The sequence below is a fragment of the Carlito syrichta genome, unplaced genomic scaffold (genome assembly GCF_000164805.1).
Source record: "Carlito syrichta isolate Samal-C Ts95f unplaced genomic scaffold, Tarsius_syrichta-2.0.1 Scaffold287779, whole genome shotgun sequence".
Taxonomy (NCBI): domain Eukaryota; kingdom Metazoa; phylum Chordata; class Mammalia; order Primates; family Tarsiidae; genus Carlito; species Carlito syrichta.
In genome coordinates this window covers 259,469-280,502 of record NW_007231875.1, presented here as the reverse complement: position 1 = coordinate 280,502, position 21,034 = coordinate 259,469, and the positions used below count along the sequence as shown (strand labels likewise).

The 21,034-nt window shown below is 48.1% G+C and overlaps 1 protein-coding gene across 1 annotated transcript in view; it reads left to right on the top strand.

Annotated features, from left to right (window-relative positions):
- The window catches only part of DLGAP3 (DLG associated protein 3), a 63,097-nt gene that overhangs the window by 7,868 nt on the left and 34,195 nt on the right, over nucleotides 1-21,034 (top strand). The window contains exons 3-6 of the mRNA XM_021709957.1: nucleotides 9,737-9,819; nucleotides 11,232-12,386; nucleotides 16,841-17,046; nucleotides 17,378-17,450. Of these exons, the coding sequence (XP_021565632.1) occupies nucleotides 11,283-12,386; nucleotides 16,841-17,046; nucleotides 17,378-17,450 (1,383 nt within the window). The 5' untranslated portion in view covers nucleotides 9,737-9,819; nucleotides 11,232-11,282. The remainder of the gene's footprint in view (nucleotides 1-9,736; nucleotides 9,820-11,231; nucleotides 12,387-16,840; nucleotides 17,047-17,377; nucleotides 17,451-21,034) is intronic.

The window sequence follows — 21,034 nt, the reverse complement described above, 5'->3', positions numbered from 1 at the left end:
ATCCATCACAGACAGGCCGAGCTTTCTCTCCCTCTCTGGACTGCCTGGCCGACCCCAGAGAAAGGGAGCATCATTGCTCACCTGGGCCTAGTATTGCATCAGGGAATAATGGATAAAGTTCTTGTTGGGGGAGGATTTTGTGTATGACACTGAGCAGATGTGGGTACCTAAGTGCTGCGAAATGAACGTGTGTGTCTGTCATATGGGGATAAACATGTGGACATGTACATCTTAAGGTTTTGTATCTATATAGCTTCTATGTGCATAAGCATCAAGGTCCATCAGATGAAAAACGCACATGTATATGCACTGTTGTAGGAACAAGTTTGTGTGTGTCTGTGTATATTATGTGCCGATGACTATATAGAGGAGGACAAATGCCTTGTAAGTTGTGTGTGTATGACTCTGTGGCTGTGTAATTTGCCTCTGGCTGAACGCATGTGTTAATTTGCGAATGAGCACCCTGGGAACCTGGGTGGCTGTTTGTGAGATAGAGATGGCAGAAATGGAAGTTTCCTGAGGCTGAGTGCTGAGTCAGGGGACACTGGCATCCACCTGCTGACCTCAGACCAGTTTGGTCAGGGAGATGTGCTACTTTAGACATGCTCTGTTCAGTCCAGGCTTGATCTTCTAGTGGTTGGGTGTCAGAACTGGACTCAGACCCAGATTCAAATCCATCTCCCACCACCTGTGTGACCTTGGGCAATTTGTTTGACATAAGCCTCAATACCCTCATCTGTAAAATGGGAGTAACAATAGTATCTACTGCAAAGGATAGTGAGAATTAGTTTAGATGAGGAAATGCATCTAAAGCACTTACCTCTTGTCTGGGAAGTTGTAGGCATTCAAAGAGCCAATCCTTAGATTCCAGAGTCGAGAGGTATCAGAAGTTATCTGGTCCTAAATGTATTCAATGCTTGATGCACTCTATACCATCCTCCAGAGTGGCCCTCCAACCTCTGATTGCATGCTTCCCTGACAGGACACTTCCAACTCTTCAGGAAAGCCACATCACACAGGGCTATCTCTGCCTGCTGGGGCGTTCTGGTCCAGCTGCAGGGAGTCATTGCCTTCCTGTCTTTTCCTGATTCTCCTCCTTTCCCTATGTCTCAGCTGTAGGGAACTACTTGATTGCTCAGCCGCTGACTCTGAACTCATTGAGCACCTGCTGTTTGCCATATTTGTCCATACAGAGATAGATCCCATGAATCTTGGCCTTTCAGGAGCTCACAGCCTGCAAGCAACTCTTTACTGTGCTGAATAGAGGTATGGGACCCTAGCCAAGGTGGCAACTGTGGTGTGCTGGGACTGATGGGGAGGACACCTCTTAGGGAAGACTTCTTGGAAAAGAAGACACCTAAGCTGCATCAGAGAGTAAAGTTGAAAGGACAGGTCTTCCGTAGAAAGGGATCTCACAGTCTGTGCTGCCTTTTCTCCCAGTGTGCTCTCCTACTGTGTCCCCAAGCTCCTGGCTCTCTCCTCTCCTGCTAAGCTCACAAATCCAGAGGAGAGCAGGGGCTTCAACATCTCTGAGGCTGGAGTAGGGTCAGGGTCAGGTAGAGCTGAGGGGTGGGAGGTGCCACCATATGAACCCAACAGTCAGCCAACCAACCAGCCTTCGTGGGACCCTGTGGGGCTCAGCCCTGTACCTACCTCCCCTGTGGAGAGGCCCAGAAGGAGGGAACAGGCCCCGGTGCTGGAAGCTTCTGTCCCAGCTCACACAGAGAGCTTAGAGGACACTGTGCTAACCCAGGAGGCAGTCCTGAGCTCTGGACCCCATGGGAGAATATCAGAAAACTGAGCCAGTATGTAGGAAAGGCCACAGGCCTGGCCTGGCTGAGCAACTTCTACCCAATGGACCCCTGTCATGGGCTTGGACTCCGATCTGTTATTCTTCAGTGGCCCTGGCAGATTCAGATGTGGCAGGCAGCGTCCTTGAGGCCAGAGCAGGACCAGCCCAAATCACATACAAATGAAAGAAGGTGCTAGGGTTTTAAAGTCAGAAGAAGCCAACATATGGAGACACATGTGCAGTTACCTTGGATAGGTCAGCGTGGTTACTCATTGCCACAACCTAGGGAGGTAGGAATTGTTGGTTCTATTTTACAGATGAGGCAATTGAGGCTCAGACAGATAAAACAAGTTGTTTGTGGTCATGCAGGGTGGTCGTGATATAATGGATGGAGGCGAATGGTTGTTTCTCTAATACCTAGCTATGAGGTTGCTGGACTTTCCCTTTCAGATCCCTGGAGTTGGAGGAGAGACCTGTGGCTGCAGGGGTTTGCAAGGGTCTGCAAATCAAGGGCCTCTAGTCTTCTCAGATGCCACCATCTTTGGCCACCAGGACTACTCTGCTGTCTTCTGTATGCTCAAGGTGTGAGAGGTCTTCATAAGGTGCTCAGGAAAATGAAAATTCCTAGATGCATAAAAAAAAAATGAGTCTTTAGACTACCCATTTCTCATCTGCACCTGGTCAGGTGTGGATACTGCCTTTGCCCAAAGCTGTGTGAGAGCCTTTCTAAGTTGCCTTGTTTCCAGGGCTCATGCATTTAAGTGGTTTCTCCCTAGTTAGCAATAGCTAACCCTAAGCACTGTGCTGGACATTTTACTGCATTATCTTAATCCTCATTACATCACAATGAAAAAGGGGCTATTCTTGCTTATGTTTGAAAATAGGGAAACTGAACTTGAGAAAGACGAAGGTACTTCCTTAAGGGCACATGTCTAGTAAGCGGTGGACCTGGTCTATGAATTCAAAAACAGTTTGGTTCAAGACCCAGAAGCCATGGCCTCTCTTACCCGCTGTTCCTACCTGGGGTCCTATGGAAGTTTTGATCCTAGGAGTCTTCCTTCTCAGCAGTGAATAGTTTTCTCCAAAGAAGTTTCCTGGAGACCTTCAGGAGAGGGAGAGTAGACATGACAAGGCAGAACACCCTGAGAATTGGTTCAATTGACAGAAAGGGAAGAGATAGAGAATGGAAGCAGTTGGCCATGGCTGCAGTTAGAGGACATGAGGGGTGAGGCTCATCAGACTGAATTGTGTCTCAAGAGGCCTTTGGCAGCCTTGAAGAAGGGAGAGGAAGTCCAAACTTTACTTCTGGTGTCTCTTGGGTATGTGGCCCCATCTGGGATAAGAACTGGGACCCAGCAAGTCTTGGGGAAGAGACCTGCCTGGGGCTGGGTGATGGATCCTGACCCCTGCTCCTATTGGTCAGCCCTGAAAGTCCCTTTTCACAGCCTCGTTCTTTCTCTGTGTGGGGGAGGATCACCTTTTTCCTTTTTGCCCCCCCCCATCCCCCTCCACTACCTTTCCTGAACTATGTAGAGGGACATGTCTGGTAGATGTGACTGGAGAAGAATCATCTTTACCTGCCAGTCAGAGAGGCTAGACGCACATGATGACTAGGGTTGGGTTTGGAGTTTGTGTTTCTAATACCAGATTCTCCAGAGCTGTCCAAAGCCATTAGAAGGAAGGGAGCAGAGGTCCTTTTGTGAGTTTTTGTGCACAGGGGCAGAGTGTCTGGGGACGGTAAGGGAAGATATTCATTAATGTAATAGATCTTTTTTGAGCACCGATTAGTGCCAGGCATTGTTCTAGACACTCAGAATACTGCAGTACATGGGACAGACATAGCTCTTGCCCTTCTGGTGCTTATGTTCTAATTTGAGGAGACATGCTATAAACATGGAATAGATAAAGAAAGTAATTTCGAAGAGCAATACGTGCTATGAGGGCAATAAAGCAGGGTAATATAGAGTGTATCCAGAGTCGAGGCTCGACTTTAGTTAAAGTGAATGGTCAGATAAACCTCTCTGAGCTGAGACCCAAAAGATGAGACAGAGGAAACCATGGGAATATCTGGGGCAAAATGTTCCAGCAGAGAGAACATCAAGTGCAAAGCCCCCTGAGGTGGGATTTTCAAAGAGATTATAGGTAGTGTGGGTTATTCACAGGCTGAACACTGTCCAATGGGTCAGGAGATGGATTTAGACTCATATTTACCTAACTGCATTTAATGTTTTGGAGCTGTAAACCCATTTTCTGTAAGATTCTTGCCCTAGGCCCCTTGAAAGTGTTGATTAAATAAAGTAATAAAGGTGAATGACTAAGGATGCAAACCTCCCTCCTTCCATTCTGTTCTTCCCTCTTCTTTTTCCATTTTCTGGGGCAGTTAGGGTAGGAGAAGGAAAATTTTGGGGGTCCTGATGGCTGGGACTTGGCACAAAGCATGCTGAGCTTTCAGCAACAGGGCTGGTTAGTGGGGTTGAAGGAGGCCAGGGACTAGGGCACCAGCCCAACTACAGAGATCTTACTAAAGGCATTTGGGCAAGGCCAGCATCAAATTGGTCAAAGGGGCTTAGGCAGAACTGGACAAGGGGTTAGAGGAGGAATGCCTATAGATGGGCACAGAAGAATAATCAGGGGTGTGAGCTGCAGGTGAGAGGCTCTGTGTTAGAACTTCTGGTATCTGGCTCACTTACAGTAGATATACAGCTTGACTATCTAAGCTGCTGTCAGGTCAGGGGCTAATGCAGGCTGGACAGAGAAACTGAGGCAAAATTCTGGCAGACTGGTTCAGTCAACACAGGGAGAGGGGTTAGGCAAAGTCTGAAATTTTAGGTTCCGAGGACATACATAGCTCACCCACAGGCATGGAAGAACTCAGGCTGACAGCAGCAAAGTGAATTCTAGGCCTCATTGTAAGTTCTGCTATGTTGGAAATACTGTGAGGACGATCTCACAGGCTCCATGTGAGGGGATTGGATAGGGATGACCCTTAGCAAGAGAGCAGCTATACCCTTTTGCTGCTATCTGGACCATCATGTCCAGCTTGTAGCTCTCCCAGACAGCTTCCTGGGGAAGGAGTGAATCAGCTAATATTCAATTTTTGAAATCTCCATCTGTGCCCAAGGCATCACTTTGTGTCAGCCTCTGAGACACTGGCCTTTGTCGAACATACCTGGATCTCTGGGTTCCCAGATATGGATAATCTTGAATAAGAATGGCTTATCTTTCCTCTAGTCAAGTACCTTTGGTCTTGAAGATGGCTGTCTAGAGAGATTGAGTGACCTACCCAAGGTCACACTGTAAACCAATGGAGGAAATAATAAAAATAAAAGTACAAATAACGATAGTTACCTTTATTGAGTATTTACCATATGTCAGGTACAGTGCTAAGGGATTTATATGCTTTACTCTGTTAACCATCATATCATTGCTACCTTTATGATGGCTCTAATATTATCCCCATTTTACAGATGAGAAAATAGGTTAAAAGAGGTAATCACCTGCCCAAGTACACACAAATTGTAAGTGAGAGGAAAGGGATTTGAGCCCAGATAGTCTTATGACAGAGTCCACACCAAAAACTACTTTGATCCAGGGAGTTTGTGAGTGGCAAGAAAGGAAAACTAACTTCTTTGGCTGGGCAGGGCCCTGGGGGAGAAGGATAGAAAACACTCTGACTCCTTCTCCCATTTTCCATTCTTTTTCTGGAAGGTAATTGCTTGGGGCAGTGACAACCTCCTGGCGAATTACACAGCTGGTTTCCCAGTGAGATTTGTAACAACAACCCCGCCAGCCTGGCAGCCCCCAGCAAGTTCCGGTTTAAGAAACTAATTGTTGGATTGTGTAGTTGGTGCTAAATTGGGTAATTTCTTGGTGACGGCATCTGTGCCACTTCTTCCATTCCCAGATAGATTTGAGCTGCATCAGAAAGGAATTTGTCACACATGGCACCCTCCCAGACTCCTTCGCTCCCTACTTCCCAGCCAGCCACAGGCAATTGCAAAGGTGGCTGCTTCCTTCAGCCCAGAGGTTCACCATCTGGGTAGCTCTCTGTGTCCTGGGATAGTAGATAGATGAGTTGGTGCTACAAAAGGGAGAAAATAACACCATCACCCAGAGTTGTCTTAGGGCTTAAGGAAATGTTCTTTATTTTGTACTAATCTAACCTTGGACTTGGTATAAACTCAGTGCTTACCTCACAGGGGAAAAGGCTAAACCACACTCTGCTTAGCTCTGGAGGGTGTGGTATATATGAGATATTTTTATTTTTTTGTTTCCTTTTTTTAAAAAAAAACAAACAGATTCACTTTCATTACTATGTTTAATTCAGAATAGAACTTAGTAAGTTTGACTTCTCTGGCCTGGCAGCACTGGTAGGAGAAAAGCTAAGGCTTTGGAGCCAGCTAACACTAGATCTGGCTTCTGGCTTTGACATCAGCTCTCAGTGTGACCTTGGGCAGGTCATTTAGCCTTCCAAGTCTCAGTTTCTTCTTCTGTAAAATGGTGGGGGGTGTATAATTTCTACCCCTTGGAATAGTTGTGGGAATCACATAAAATGTCATAGGTGAATGGATCTTGTACTTTGTAGGTTCACTTTCACCCACTAACACCTGCCATATGTTAAGCATTGTTCTAGGGGCCTAGGAGAAAGCAGTGAATAAGACGGATAAGATTCCTGCACTTACGTGGAGCTTACATTCTAGTGGAAGAGACAGACAATCTCGGAGTCACACAGAATTAAAATGGTAACGCTATAAGAGACAGGTACATGGTGCCTTGAGAGCGAACAGCAGGGGGATCTGACCTAGTCAGGGAGGCCAGAGAAAGCTTCCCTGAGGAAGCAACAACTGGGCTGAGATCTGAAGGGTGTGTAGGAGTTAGCAAGGCAGAGGTGGATGGGAAAAGGTTTCCCGACAGGGAGAATAGGCCCCATGATGCGAGGGATCATGGGACTGACAAAAGACTGGCCTGGCTGCAGCAGAGAAAACAAGGGAGCTTGTTGTGAGAGGATGTTGGAAAAGTAGGAAGGGCCAGACCCTGCAGGCCTTGTTAGACCAGCTAAGGCATTTTATCCTAAGAACATCAATAAACCAATGAAGAGTTTTAAGCAGAGAAGTGACATGATCAGATTTGCATTTCCAAATGATCATTTGGATCAGAGCAGGATAAGAACGGAAGCAGGGAGACCAGTTAGGAGACATGCAGGCAGGAGATGATGTTCTGAGGGACAGTTGGATTCATTAGTGGTGCTTTCTGCTGCAATTACTACAGAAAATCTGGCCAACAGTGGCTTAAATTGTTTATTCCTTATCACGTGTAGGCCTGGAGAAAGGCAACTGCTTGTGTTGGTTCCATGGCTCGATGACACCAAGACTGACATCTCTGTCATTCTCTAGGCCTTTCTCTCGTGGTAGCAAGACACATGCTCTAGCTCTGGCCAAAAAAGAAGGGGAAGAAGGATGGCATTAGCAAGACCCCTCCCGTTGGTCGCAAGGGCAAAATCTTTCCCAGAAACTCTCATCATATTTTCATGTATATGTTATTAGCCAAAACTGAATCATGTGACCTCAGCTACAGGGGAGACTGGGAGAGGTTACCAGGGAATGCCTTTGAGCAGGTCAGCCAACAGTGATTTGGTGGGTATGGAAATGAATGGGTGCATCTATTTTTTAGGAAGCAAAATCCACAGGACATGATGATGGATTGAATTATCAGTCCCCTCCTTACTTGTTTTTTCTTCCCATTGATTATGTTTAGTAATGGGATGGGGGCAAGGGGTGGAGGAGTGTGATGTGGAGGATGAAGTCAGTTACTAATTAAATTTTTTTTTTACAAAATCCATAAATTGGATATATCCTGTCCCCAGTAATTTGATTATTTTGTTTACTATTTGAACAGTGTGGATTTTGGAAATTCAAAAGAAAAACTTCACATGAGGGATTACATTATGTAATCTTTTAGAGGTTGTAAAAGTGGTTTCATATGCATTGTATTGTTTGATATCCATTAAAGTCCTGGGAGATACGTGAGCAGATATCATCTGTTCTGGTTTTGGGGCCTGTGCTTTTTTCTGCCATTAGACAGTACTGCTCTACAGGACCAGGGTAAAGGATCTGGGGGGTGGTCTGTCTGGAGAGAAGCAATTACAGGGACCCATCTCCTCTGAGACTAGGGCCAGAAGAACATGGACTGATGCCAGAGAGACTGAAGTTTGTTAAAATCTTGATGAAACTTCAGCAGTGTGGCAGCAGCTCCCATGTGAAGCAATGGTTGGAGGGGCACCTGGGAGTGTCTACCACTGGGGTGTTTGGTGAGGCTGCAGCTCGATGTACATGACCACAAACAAAGCAAATGGGATGGTCTGGCCTTCTGCCTTTTGTATCATGAGTCTCAGACACAGGTCATGACTGGAGCAGGAAGAGGAGAAGCATGCTATGGATGAAGTACCAGGCCATCAGAGCATCTTTCCAAGGTGGAGAGATGCTTCCAGGTGCTTTCCCAACAACTGCTTGAGAGGCTATCTTGGTCTGAAGTTCTCTCTGATTCCTCAGAAAAGGGCAATGGAGGAGAATTGTCATCCAGAGTCAGGTAGTTGATATCTGTGAAATCACCTCAGTCTCTGCCAGGTAAGACAACCAACAGCTTCTCCAGTCCAGGGCCCAGGCTGGGCATGGAAGATTCTCCAGAGACTCCACAGTCTTCTTCATTGTCTCACATCCTTCAGGGTCAGGAAGTTCTTCCTGATGTCTGACTGTGTCTCTTCCACTACTATTAATCATGCGGGCAAAACTAGCTCTTCTTCCTGACATCCCTGTGTCTAATAATGGCATCATTAGTCTTCCAGTCACGGCTGCTGCAAACTTCAGTGTCGTCTTCCTTTCTGACTCTCTTCTCTTCCCACTATTTGCCCAACCCTAAGTATCTGTGGGAATTCTTCCAGCCCACTCCTCAAAATTCCTTATTTGCACACCTCTTCTGCCTTGTGTTTGCTGTGTCCTTTGTTGGGAAGGTTCTCTTCCCCACCACCTTTATTTGGGGGAACACACAGCCATCTTGTACTCCTCAAACACCCTCTTCTCTCAGAAGTCTTCCTTGATTTCTCTTTATTGAATCTGGTCTCAACCTCATCTGAACTAGGCTAACATTTTGGTACCTCTTTCCAGCACAGTCATTGATTCATCTGCTTAGTGAATATTTATCAAGGAGCAGCTCCGGATGAAGTACTGAGTTAGGTGCCAGAGATCTAGAGATGGATAGGACTCGGTTATTATTCTGCAGAAGACCACATTCTAGTTGGGGGAGACAAACTGAAACAGACAATTTCAATACAGCGAGATAAGTGCTTTCATGGGGACACCCGGGGTGTTATAAAAGCCCAATAGAGAGGCGTAACCCAGAATAAGAGGACAGAGAGTCTTCAAGGGAAGGTGGGGCTTAATATGAGTAAATGTTGGCCAGGGAGAGAGTTTGAGGTGGATGAAAGGAGATTCTAGAAGGAGGAAATAACTTGTGCAAAATAACTCTGTCATGTGAGAGGTTGTCCCCCTATTAGACTATAAACCCCTCAAGGACAGGGATCACACTTAAATCATTTCTGTACACTTCTCACTCAGAGTCTTGCTTATGGTAGCTGCTCAACAAATGTTTGTGGAAAGGAATCATATTTGAGGGCAATGAAAATGCAGTGGCTCAGCACCATGGACAGATCACACAGACACCTGCAGTTGGAGGTAGTCCAACCTGTAAGCTCATTTGCATGTATTTGCATAATGAAGCTAACTTCATTTCCCTGGGGGTCCAAAGGCTCTGCATCATGGGGGATCCAATCAGTCCTAGTTTGGGGGACTGGGAAGGGAAACTGTCAGGGCCAGAGACCTGTCCTCTGAGGGCTCTGGGAGAACCTCTTTCTGCCTCTGCTTACCTTACCATCCTTTTCTTTTTCATCAGGAGCCAGTGGTCCTGAGCCTTCTGAAGTTAGGATTCTGCCTGGCGGCGGGGATCCTGACATCAAGGATGGGACACCCCAGCTGGTGAGTGACAGGGAGTCTGGGAGACGGGGATTAGACTCAGGTTCTCAAGTCAGAATAACTTGGGATTGAATCTTGATTCAAAGTGACTCATCCACTTACTGGCTTTGTGACCTCACCATTTGGAGCTCAATTTTCTCATGGGTAAGTGTGGATAATATCTACATTACAGGATTTCAGTGAAATTAGAGAATATTAGGTATGCACAGTACTTGGTACATAGCAAGTGCTCGGAGATGAACAGAGAGCAGGATCTGGAAGAAGCCTGAAACAGGGTGAGTGTGAGGAGGTGGTAGGGGGGCAGGGAGAATGAGTCTCGGAGGTGCTGCTGTCTGGAGTCTTTGAGGCTGTCATCCCCTCCTAGTCAGCAGATGGCCCAGGAGCCTGGTCGGGGATGAGGGAGGGCTCCGTCTGCCAGCTTCTCTGTCCCTGTCCCTCCTGCTGTCACCCCCTCCTGCCATAGCTCCTGTCCTGGCAGCTCCTGGAGTCCTGATTGGAGGCAGCTCTTGCTGAGAGCTGACCTCTCTGTCCTGTAGCCTTGGCTAGCCTGGGATGGGGGCCAGGAGCTTTTCCCCCATCACTCTCTTGTCTTGCCAGCCCACTGTTCCTGGGAGGAAGAACTCCTGGGTTCCAGTCTCAGTTTACGATTCAGATGCTACCTTGTATAGCCACTGTTCCTCCTCTTCGTGGGTTTTCCTTGCTCCATGACTCCCCTCCAGTGGAATGGGAGTGGTAGGTCAAAGGCAAAGGGGAAGATCTAACCCAGATGAGGAAGGAGGAGGAGTTGTCTCACGTTTCCCTTCTTATCAGTGTCCGGAAGGGAGGGAGAATGAGCCTGTAGCCAGATGGAAAGAACAGGGTGTGGAAGGGAGAGGAGGGATTTTTGTGCAGAATGGTGCTGAATATGTAGATTCGAGTCCAGTACTCTTGTAGGTCCCAGCGGCTGGGAGCTGTGACCCTCAGGCCTGGGCCTTGCAGCAGTGGGGTGTGGGGTAGGGTTGGGGCAGAGGTGTAGCTGTGGATCGATTTGCCTAAAGCCAGCTTGTTATAAGCTAGTTCACCTAATGACTGGTTTCTCTGAATATTTTGTATGCCTGCTTAGGTATCCTTTTGTTTTCAGTAATCTCAACATCTTTAAAAGCCCATTTGGCTGAGGGAATTTCCTCTTGTGAATAAGCACTTATTAGATTTGCAGCATTTGATGAAGGGTGGGATTATTTTGTGCCCTTGTGAGTGTCTTTGTCTGTTATGACTGTTTTAAGGACTTTTTAGCCCATCTGTGGAAAGGTAGTACAATTAATCACAATAAATTGATATGCATTACCCAACAGGATACAAGAAAACTGTAGTAAAGATGGTTTTAGGTAAAGTGGTCTGTTGTTCCAACCGAATCCCTTTTCTCCCTATTTTTCTAGGAGGTTCCTGGGGCCTGGCCCCCAACACTATGAGGAGTCTTTGCTGAGGCCATGAGGGGTTACCATGGCGACCGAGGCAGCCATCCCCGCCCAGCCCGCTTTGCTGACCAACAGCATATGGACGTGGGCCCAGCTGCCAGGGCCCCGTACCTGCTGGGCTCCAGGGAGGCCTTCTCCACTGAGCCCCGCTTCTGTGCCCCGAGAGCCGGCCTGGGGCACCTTTCTCCTGAAGGACCCCAGAGCCTGAGTGAGGGGCCATCGGTAGGCCCTGAGGGAGGGCCAGGGGGGCCTGGGGTTGGGGGGGGCAGCAGCACCTTCCCCAGGATGTACCCTGGCCAGGGTCCTTTTGACACCTGTGAAGACTGTGTGGGCCACCCACAGGGCAAGGGTGCCCCCCGCCTGCCTCCTACCCTCCTGGATCAGTTTGAGAAGCAGTTGCCAGTTCAGCAAGATGGCTTCCACACGCTGCCATACCAGCGAGGGCCAGCAGGGGCGGGGCCTGGGCCAGGGCCGGGGTCTGGCGCTGCCCCTGAGCCCCGCAGCGAGAGTCCCAGCCGCATCCGGCACTTGGTTCACTCTGTGCAGAAGCTCTTCGCCAAGTCCCACTCTCTGGAGGCTCCGGGGAAGCGGGACTACAATGGGCCGAAGGCTGAGGGAAGAGGTGGCTCTGGAGACAGCTATCCTGGCCCGGGCTCTGGAGGCCCCCACTCCTCCCACCACCACCACCACCATCACCATCACCACCACCACCAGTCCCGGCACGGCAAGAGGAGCAAGAGCAAGGACCGCAAGGGAGATGGGCGGCACCAGGCTAAGTCCACGGGCTGGTGGAGCTCCGATGACAACTTGGACAGTGATAGCGGCTTCCTGGCGGGTGGGAGGCCCCCTGGGGATCCTGGTGGTCCCTTCTGTCTGGAGGCTCCAGATGGGTCCTACCGAGACTTGAGCTTCAAGGGGCGCTCGGGGGGGTCAGAAGGTCGCTGCCTTGCCTGCACTGGCATGTCCATGTCACTGGATGGACAGTCGGTCAAGCGAAGTGCCTGGCATACCATGATGGTCAGCCAGGGCCGGGATGGATACCCAGGGGCTGGGCCAGGCAAGGGGCTCCTGGGTCCGGAGGCCAAGGCCAAAGCCAGGACTTATCACTATCTGCAGGTGAGGCTTTGGTTGGGGTGGGGAACAGGGTCCTCAGCCTTCACCAGTCTTGTCAGCCAGGGGGAAGTGGAAAGGGGGTTGGATGGGAGCCAGCTGTCCCTGTGATGGAGTGCCTGGGTGCAGGGAGGCTCTACCCTGCAACAGTGTGTTACCTTGATCTCCTTTTGGACCCTCGGTTTCCCCATGTGTGTAATGAAGGGCCTTTTATTCTGAGGATTTATGTCAGTGCCAGAAAGACCTCTCCTTGACCTACTGTTTTGGACAAGCTGTGCTGGTCTCTGTCTTATGAGGTTGGAGGTAGAATGAAGTTGACAGGACAGTGCAGTGCTCCCTAGCTATAGCTGCCTTCAAGATAGGAGGTCAGCAATTCAAAAGCAGTTCTCCTGCCCCAAGGCCTTCTCCAGACCTCTTCTCTGCTCAAATCTGGGTGGTCCAGATGTTGTTTGACTATGGAGGTCCGTTTTTTCAGAATGCGTCTCTGCTAGGATTTGTCATTCTGGGGCACCTGCAGTGAGACAGCCCGGGAGGCTGGGGAGGAGTCCTGGGAGCCTGTCTCATGGGTTTTCCTGGGCTGGGGGACACATTGTAGGTGATTGCTGGCATGCTGTTCGCATCTTGTCTTACCACTTCTGTGGTTTCTGCAAGTGAGGTTAGGAGCTCTGATCCTGATTTCTTTCTTTTTTGAATTGGAGTCTCACTCTGTCACCCAGGCTGGAGTGCAGTGGCATGCTCATGGCCACCACAGCCTCGACTTGCTGGGCTCAGGTGATCCTTCCACTTCAGCCTTCCAAGTAGCTGGAACTACAGACATGCACCCCCATGCCCAGCTAATTTTTGGATTTATTGTAGAGCTCACCAAGTTGCCCAGGCTGGTCTTGAACCCGTGGGCTCAGGCAGTCCTCTTGCCTTGGCCTCCCAAAGTTCTGGGATTACAGGCATGAGTGCCTGGCCTCTGATTCCTATTTCTATGGTGCCATCATCCTAGCCTCATCAAACCTTGCCAAACATTGTTTTCTTGAGCTCTGCTATAGTTTCAGGAGAAAAAGTCCATACAAGTTCTGGAGGCCCAGCAAGTTTAGGGTTATCCTCCAAACCCACACTCTACATAGTTAATACACATTTATTTATTTGATGAATATTTTGTGGGTGCTGTGGTTATAAAGATCAAGATACAGATGCTGCTAGTGGGGAGCTCACAGTTTTGAGGCAGGGGAGACAAGGAAGCAGATAGAATGTAGTGTGATGAGGCTGTGGTAGGAGAGAGCCCTGGACACTGTGGCGACATGGAGGAGGCATCTCATCCACCTGGGGTGGTGGTGACCAGAGGTGGCTTGGAACAGCTTTTAGGAGGAAAGTCCCCTAGGCAGAATCTCAGTGGAGGAGTCGAAACTTGTTGGAAAAGGTGTTCAGGAAGCAACTACAGCAAGTTCAAAGGTATGGAGGATCAAGACTGCATGTGTCTTTTGGGTGTTGTTGGCTTTCCAGGATAAGTCATGCACAAATTAGGGTTCTCTTGGAGAACTCATGAAAGCCCAAGGGAACAAATATAGCCACAATGGAAGCAGGAAGGGACTTCTGGAATTCAGGACTTGTGGACCTGTCTTGGATTGTCCCCTCCCTGGGTAGGGAGGTGCTCTAAGCTGGGAATTGAAGGATCCTGGGAGGGAACACCCACCTTTCCTCCCCCATAACTGAGCCTTTGCCATCCCTGAAGACTTGCTGCATTTCTGTGCTCCCTGCTGCTTCTCCAGGGCTGCCCTGACCTCCCTGGGGGCTTCCTTTTTAATATGCACCTCACAATGTCCTGCAGAGGAGGGAGGAGCTCTGCAGTGGCTACAGAGTGGGAGCCCTGCAGTGTGGCAGAGCATGCCCTGGCTGTCCCATCTGTTGGCCTGCCTCTCTGCACCTGCCTGCTGTTCCTCTCTGTGGAGTATGAGGGAAGGAGAATGACCCCTCAGTGTCCAGGGTTCCAGGACATCTTAGGTCTGGAAAATCTGAACCCATGTAGGGGAGAACCAAGGGGCTGCAGGGACCCTCCAGACAGCCTCGTGCTCCCCCGGCACAAATGCAGAGATGCTGGCCCTGTGCGACTGGGTGTCTTTGTTGGGCTCCCAATCCCATTGTTGAAACCTTGGTTCTCCCACTGGACACCAGCCCTCTCTTAACCTCTTCCAAAAGCCATCTTTCCACTCTGAGCCCTTTTTTTTCTATTTGTTTATTTTTATTTTTTGTAGAGACAGGGTCTTGCTATGTTGCCCAGGCTGGGCTTGAACTCCTGGCTTTAAGCGATCTTACTACCTCAGCCTCCCGATGTGCTGGATTTAAAGGCATGAATCACCGCATGTGGCCTGTTTTTTCTTCATGGAACCTTGCCTCTCTGTGTTTTTCTCTTCCTGTTGAGCCCCAGCCCCTCACTGAGCCCTGTTCCACCCTGTGAGCCCCATCTCATCCCTGAGTCCCTGTTCTCACACTGATCTCTGGCCCTTCTACTAACTTCGCCTCAGAGTCTCCATCCCTCCCCCAACCCTATGCTTTCCCTGAAGCTTGACACCTCTTGGAGCTCCTATTCCCACCCCATTCAACCTGTTCTCAACAAGTATTTTAAATCCTCCAGCCTGCCCCAGCCCTCTCCCCCATGCCTTTGCTTACACCTTGTTCTTCATGGTGTAGGCTGATATTATGGACTCCCTCAGCTTCCTGTCAGCACCCCCCAGTATCATCCAGAGCCCCAGCCACCTTTATCCCCTTCCCTGGCTCATCACCCATCCCAGGCTGATCCCTCCACCAGGGCTTGACACTTCTGTTCTTGATCTGCCCCCACCCCCATGTTTAAAGATGGTCTTTACTCTTCCCCTCATCCTGAAATCGTTCCTGAAGTTGCTTTCATCCTAAAAAATCTTTCCTCAACCCCATTCTCTCATTCCATGTCCCATCATCCCTTCATATCCAGGTTCTTAGAGCACAGAGGCCTCTTCACTTCCCTTTAATTCTCTCCTTACTGTGGTCTGATAGCCACACCCCCTGTCATTGAAATGCCCTAGCAGAGGCCACCAGTGGTCTCTTGAGAGCTATCCTCAAAAGGTACCTTCCAGTGCTTATAATAATTGTTAACATTTATTAAGTACATTCTGTGTCCTGGGAACTCTCTATTGGCTCATTTATCTTTCCCACCAATCCTCTGATGCAGGCATAATTATCATTACCAATCCACAGACAAGGAAACTGATGCTTAGAGGTTAATCCGTTTTGCTCAAGTTCACCTAGCTAGCAAGCATCGGGGCCAGATTCTGCACATGGATCTTCTAACTCCTGAGCCTGAGTTACTAACCTCTAAACGCACTGTGGCATTTGACATAATCGACTCCTTTTATTCTTGAAATGTCTCCTGTTTCTATGACATGGCATTTTCCTGATTTCCCTCCTACCCCTCTGCCCACTCCTTCTCAGGTGACTTCACAGGCTTCTCTTCCTTTCATTGCAGTCCCTTTCTAAATGTCAGTGGATCTCTCCTCAGCTCTCTTCTTCTTTCCCCTGGGGTGTCTCATTCATTCCCATGGATTTTGCTGCCACCCATGATTCCCACATGTCTGCCTCCAGCCCCGATCTTCCCACTGAACCCCAGAACCAAACACCCAACCACCTGCTCAGCAGTTCTGTGCCAAACTCAAGGTGCTCAACCCTGAACCCATTACCTTTTCCCAAACCTGTTTCTCTGGGGTTCTATGGCTCAGTGAGCCACAGCATCATCTCCCAGGTCCTCAGCCAGCAGCCTGGCAGTCATCCTCGACTCCTTCCGCCCCCTCATCCCCCACGTCTAATCAGGCTCACTGATGCTCCTTAACACCTCTCATTTCCATCTCCTCCTCTTCCCCCTCATTGTCATTGTCTTAATTTAGGCCTCATCATCTCTTGCCTGAACAGCATCAGCCTCCTAATTGGTCTTCCTCTCGCCACTTGAGCCTCTGCCCTGCTCCTGGCCTTCCACAATCCTGCCTCTGTTTGGACCGGGAGTGCTCTTTCTGCAACACAAATCTGATATCGCTCCCTGGCATAAACCCCTCTGTGGCTCCTCGCAGAGGGAAGGAGGAGAGGATTTGACATGCAAGCGGGTTAAAAGGAGAAGGAGACGGAGGAGACTGAGGTCAGAATTGCTTCATTGCTGGGGGTGGGATCCACACAGGTCACTTTGGCCTCTGATCTTCAACTCTTGGTATGCCACTCCCTCAGACTCTCTAGGTGGCCCTCGATTAAGCGGCAAAAGGTAGAGGATGATGAGGCATTCTTCTAAGGGAGGGGGACAGCCTGAGACCCTACCTCCCCTTCCGCCTCTGCATGCTCCTGAGGGTGGCCGGCTTGAGCCATGGCAGAGTGCCTCCCACTGGCAGTGGGGAAAGACCCTGGCCTCTGGAATCACTAAGGCTGTGTCTAAGAGACATAGGCTGCTGTCCCTGCAGGTGCCGCAAGATGACTGGGGGGGTTACCCCACTGGTGGCAAGGATGGGGAGATCCCCTGCCGTAGGATGCGAAGCGGCAGCTACATCAAAGCCATGGGGGATGAGGAGAGTGGAGACTCAGACGGCAGCCCCAAGACATCTCCCAAAGCAGTGGCCCGACGCTTCACTTCCCGCCGCTCCTCCAGCGTGGACCAGGCTAGGATCAAGTAAGGACCTGGAAGGCTGAGAGGCGTGGGTCGGAGTGGGGAGGCTGATACTGGGTTCCTGCAAGGAATATGTGCAGTGTGGATACCAGTTGGGTGGCCCTGCTCAGAGTTCAACTGGAGCTTCTCACTTTGCCCCCATATAAAGGGGAGTTCCCTGATATCGTCCCTTCCTGAGTGCTTCTTTGAGCAAGGGTTTCTATCTAGAGTCTCCAGGAGAATCTCTGAGGGTTCTGGGGAACAGAACCTGCTCGGGGGCCCCAGTGCTGTCATCCTCCTACCCCCACCTCCTAGCAGTTCGCTGTTCTGACTCTGGGATTTTGACCTTTTCCAGCTGCTGTGTCCCTCCCCGGATCCACCCCCGGAGCTCCATCCCTGGCTATACCCGTTCCCTCACCACCGGACAGGTAGGGAGAGAAACTCAGGATACCAGGAGGAAAGGGTGGGACAGAGGATTCAGTCCTGTGTTCAGCTAAGCCCTTAAAATCAAAGGATCTGCCCATGGGGAGAACTCGGGTCTGGTTTGGGGGAAACTGGGAAAACTGCCTTGAGACTCCTTTAAGTCTGAAGACTGAGGATCTCAGAGAATTATTATTATTATTTTTTTGAGTTGGAGTCTCACTCTGTCACCCAGGCTGGAGTGCAGTGGCATGCTCAACCTGCTGGGCTCAGGCGATCCTTCCGCCTTGGCCTTCCAAGTAGCTGGAACTACAGGCACATGCCACCGCGCCCGGCTGATTTTTTTATTTATTGTAGAGATGAGGGCTCACCATGTTGCCTAGGCTTGTCTCAAACCCATGGGCCCAGGCAATCCTCTCACCTCAACCTCCCAAAGCGCTAGGATTATTATAGGCACGAGCCACTGCACCCAGCCTAGAATCGCGTTCTTAAAACCCACCAGGCCATTGTCTTACTAGACTCTGGTGTGGCCATGTGCTCTTTGAGCTGTGACCTGTACCATGTTTCACTCTCTCTAGTTTACTTTCTAAATAAACTATATTTTCTAATCTAAAAGACAAAACAAACAAACAAACCCCACCACATGTCCTCGAAGTGACGAGCTTGTAAGGGCAACACTAGTTCTCTGCAGTTCCCTAGTTCTCTTCAGGTCTGATTGCTCTCACCGCACCCCCATGTAGGAGGTAGGATTGATTTGTACAGACAGAGCATAGGTCAAGCTGCAGTCTTAGAGATGATATGGGCCTGAGTTCATCCCCCTCTGTCCCATGAGACCACCAGCAAGATACTTCACCTCTCAACGCCTCCATTTCTCATCTTTAAAGTGACAATAGTAGCGATAGTTATTTCACAGGAATTTTGTGAGTTCACTGAGAAAATATGCAAATACAAGGTACTTGGTCCAAAATTGGTATTTTATAAATGTGAGTTCCATACCTAAGTGTAAACTTTCCCTTTAATTAAATGGAGGCAGTGCAGTTTAGTAGTTAAATGCATGAGATGGGTTTGAATTCCAGCTCAGCTACTTACTAGCTGAGTGACCTAGGGCAAGTTACTTGACTTTTTTTGAGCCCCACTTTCCCTATTTAAAAATAGGCATCATAATAGTGTTCTTGGCACACAGCCAGCATTCAGTAAAGGTTAGCTATTTTTACTGTATGCTGGGGGGGTGGAGAACGCAATACAAAAGACTGTCCACATTGGCTCCCGTTGTTTGCTGCTGCAGTCTCTCAGTATTCCTTTGTTACATCTCCTGGACCAGAGAATCTGATTGGCAAAGCTCTCTTTTCAATCAGACCAACCTGTGTTGCTGAACCCACATGTCAATGCTCAGTCCTCAGTTTACTTGTCCCATCAGCAACATCTTAACACGGTTGATGACTCTCTCCTTCCTGAAACATTTTATTCTGTTGGCTTTGAGGACACTACACCATCTAGATTCTCCTAGATTTTCTCCCTGGCTACTTGTCCTCAGTCTGTGTCTCAAGTGCCTCTACAACTCCCCAGAATCTAAGCACTGAAGTTGTCCAGGACTCAGTCTCGACACCTGCTCCTTAGGTGATCTCATCCAGGCTCATGGCTATGAATATTACTGAAAGACTTATGACTCCCAAATGTGTATTTCCAGCCCAAATCTTCCTATCTATGCCAGGTATGTATATCTAACTGTGTACTGAAATCTCACGTGGATGTCTAGTAGATCTTAAGATACTCAAACTAAACTGCTGATATTCACCCCCCCCAAATTGCTACTCCATCCACTGACTTCTCCATTTCAGATAATGGCATCTTTATCCTTCCAGGAACTCTAGTCTTGCTTCTGAAATGGAGAAGTCAGTCTTGACTTCTCTCTCTCTCTCACAACCCACACCCAATCCTTCAGTAAATCCTGTTGGTCCCGCCTTCAAAACATATCCAGGATCCAACCTGGATCCAACCAACCTCCACAGCCAGCAGTCCAGTAGAGTCACCATGTCCTTTTGTCTGGACTACAGCACTGTCTTCTACTTGCTCCCTTGTATTTGTCTTTGCTTCACTGTGTCCTCACATCGCTGCCAGAGTGATCATTAAAAATATAATCACATTCACTCACTCTTCTGCTCAAAACCCACACCTTGCTCAGAGTAGACGTCAAGGACTTTACTATGACTTGCAAGACCTTGTGAGACCTGACAGGAGCGACCTCTGAGTTCCTCTCCTAACACCGCTCCCCTTCCTCCCACTCCAGCCACGTTAGACCCTTGCTGCCCCTCAGATACTACAGGTGTATGCCAGCCTCAGGGCCTTGGCATTTGCCACTACCCTTGCCTGGATGTCTCCTGTCTAGACACTCCTATGAATCATATCCTTGCTTCTTTCTTACCTTTTTCTAATATTCTAAAATTTTAATTTAATTCCCCTCCCAACATTCCCTATTTTTCTTCCCTGTGTTGCCAACATTCATCTTTATCATCGTTTTCTCCTTCTTCCTCCTCTTCTTTCTTCTTAACACTTTATACTATTTAAGATCACATATACTTGACATATTTAGCCTGGAGGTATGGCTTATTATTTCTGCTTTAGAGGAGAGATGTCATCCTATTATCTCTAATAATGCTTTTTTCCCCCTTAAGTTGATTTTTGTTGTTGTTTAGTATTTGTCTAGAACTTCTTTTTCCATCTTTTACCTTAAACCTTTTTGTCTATGTTTCAGGTATATCTTTTTGTGAATAGTTTATCACTAGAATTTATCTTATATCCATTCTGATAATTGCTTGATAATTTAGTACATTTATATTTATTGTGATTACTGATGTGCTTGGTTCTATTTCTGTCATCTTATTTTGTGCCTTCTATTTATTCTGTCTTTTAGGCGATGTTTTTCTACTCCTTTGTTGCCTTCTTTTGGTTTAATTGAGTTTTCTTTATTCTTCTTCCCACCAAATCTCACACTGGTTTGGCAGTTATATATTCTGTTTTATTCTTTGTGGCTATCCTTATAATTTTAATGTGCATATTTGACCAAGGTCTGAAGCTGACAACTTTTTCTACACTCTCCCTGAACAATGCAAAGACCTTAGGACACTTGATTTTGATGATCTCTTCCTTTCTTTTTCTTTTATTAGCAACGAAAATTTATTTTCTCACAATTTTGGAGGATAGAAATCTGATCAAAGCATCAACTGGGGTGATTTCTCCCATTCAGTGATTTTTATTTTCATATTTTTTATGTTGTTCAAAGAACAAAACATTTTAAATTTGATGAGGCATAATTCACCAATTTTTCTCTTGATTGTGCATTTGGTATACAATTTAAGAAATTTTTGCTTAATGCAAGATCACAAAAAATTATTTTAATATTTCTCCTAAGAATTTTGTAGTTTAACATTTACATTTAGGTATATGAACCATTTTGAATGTTTGTATGCTTGTGTGTGTGTGTGTGTGTGTGTGTGTGTGTGTGTGTGTGTGTGTGAAAGAGAGAGAGAGCAAGAGAGAGAGAGAGAGAGATTTGAGAGTTAGGTGTCCAGTTTCATCTTTTTGCATGTGAATA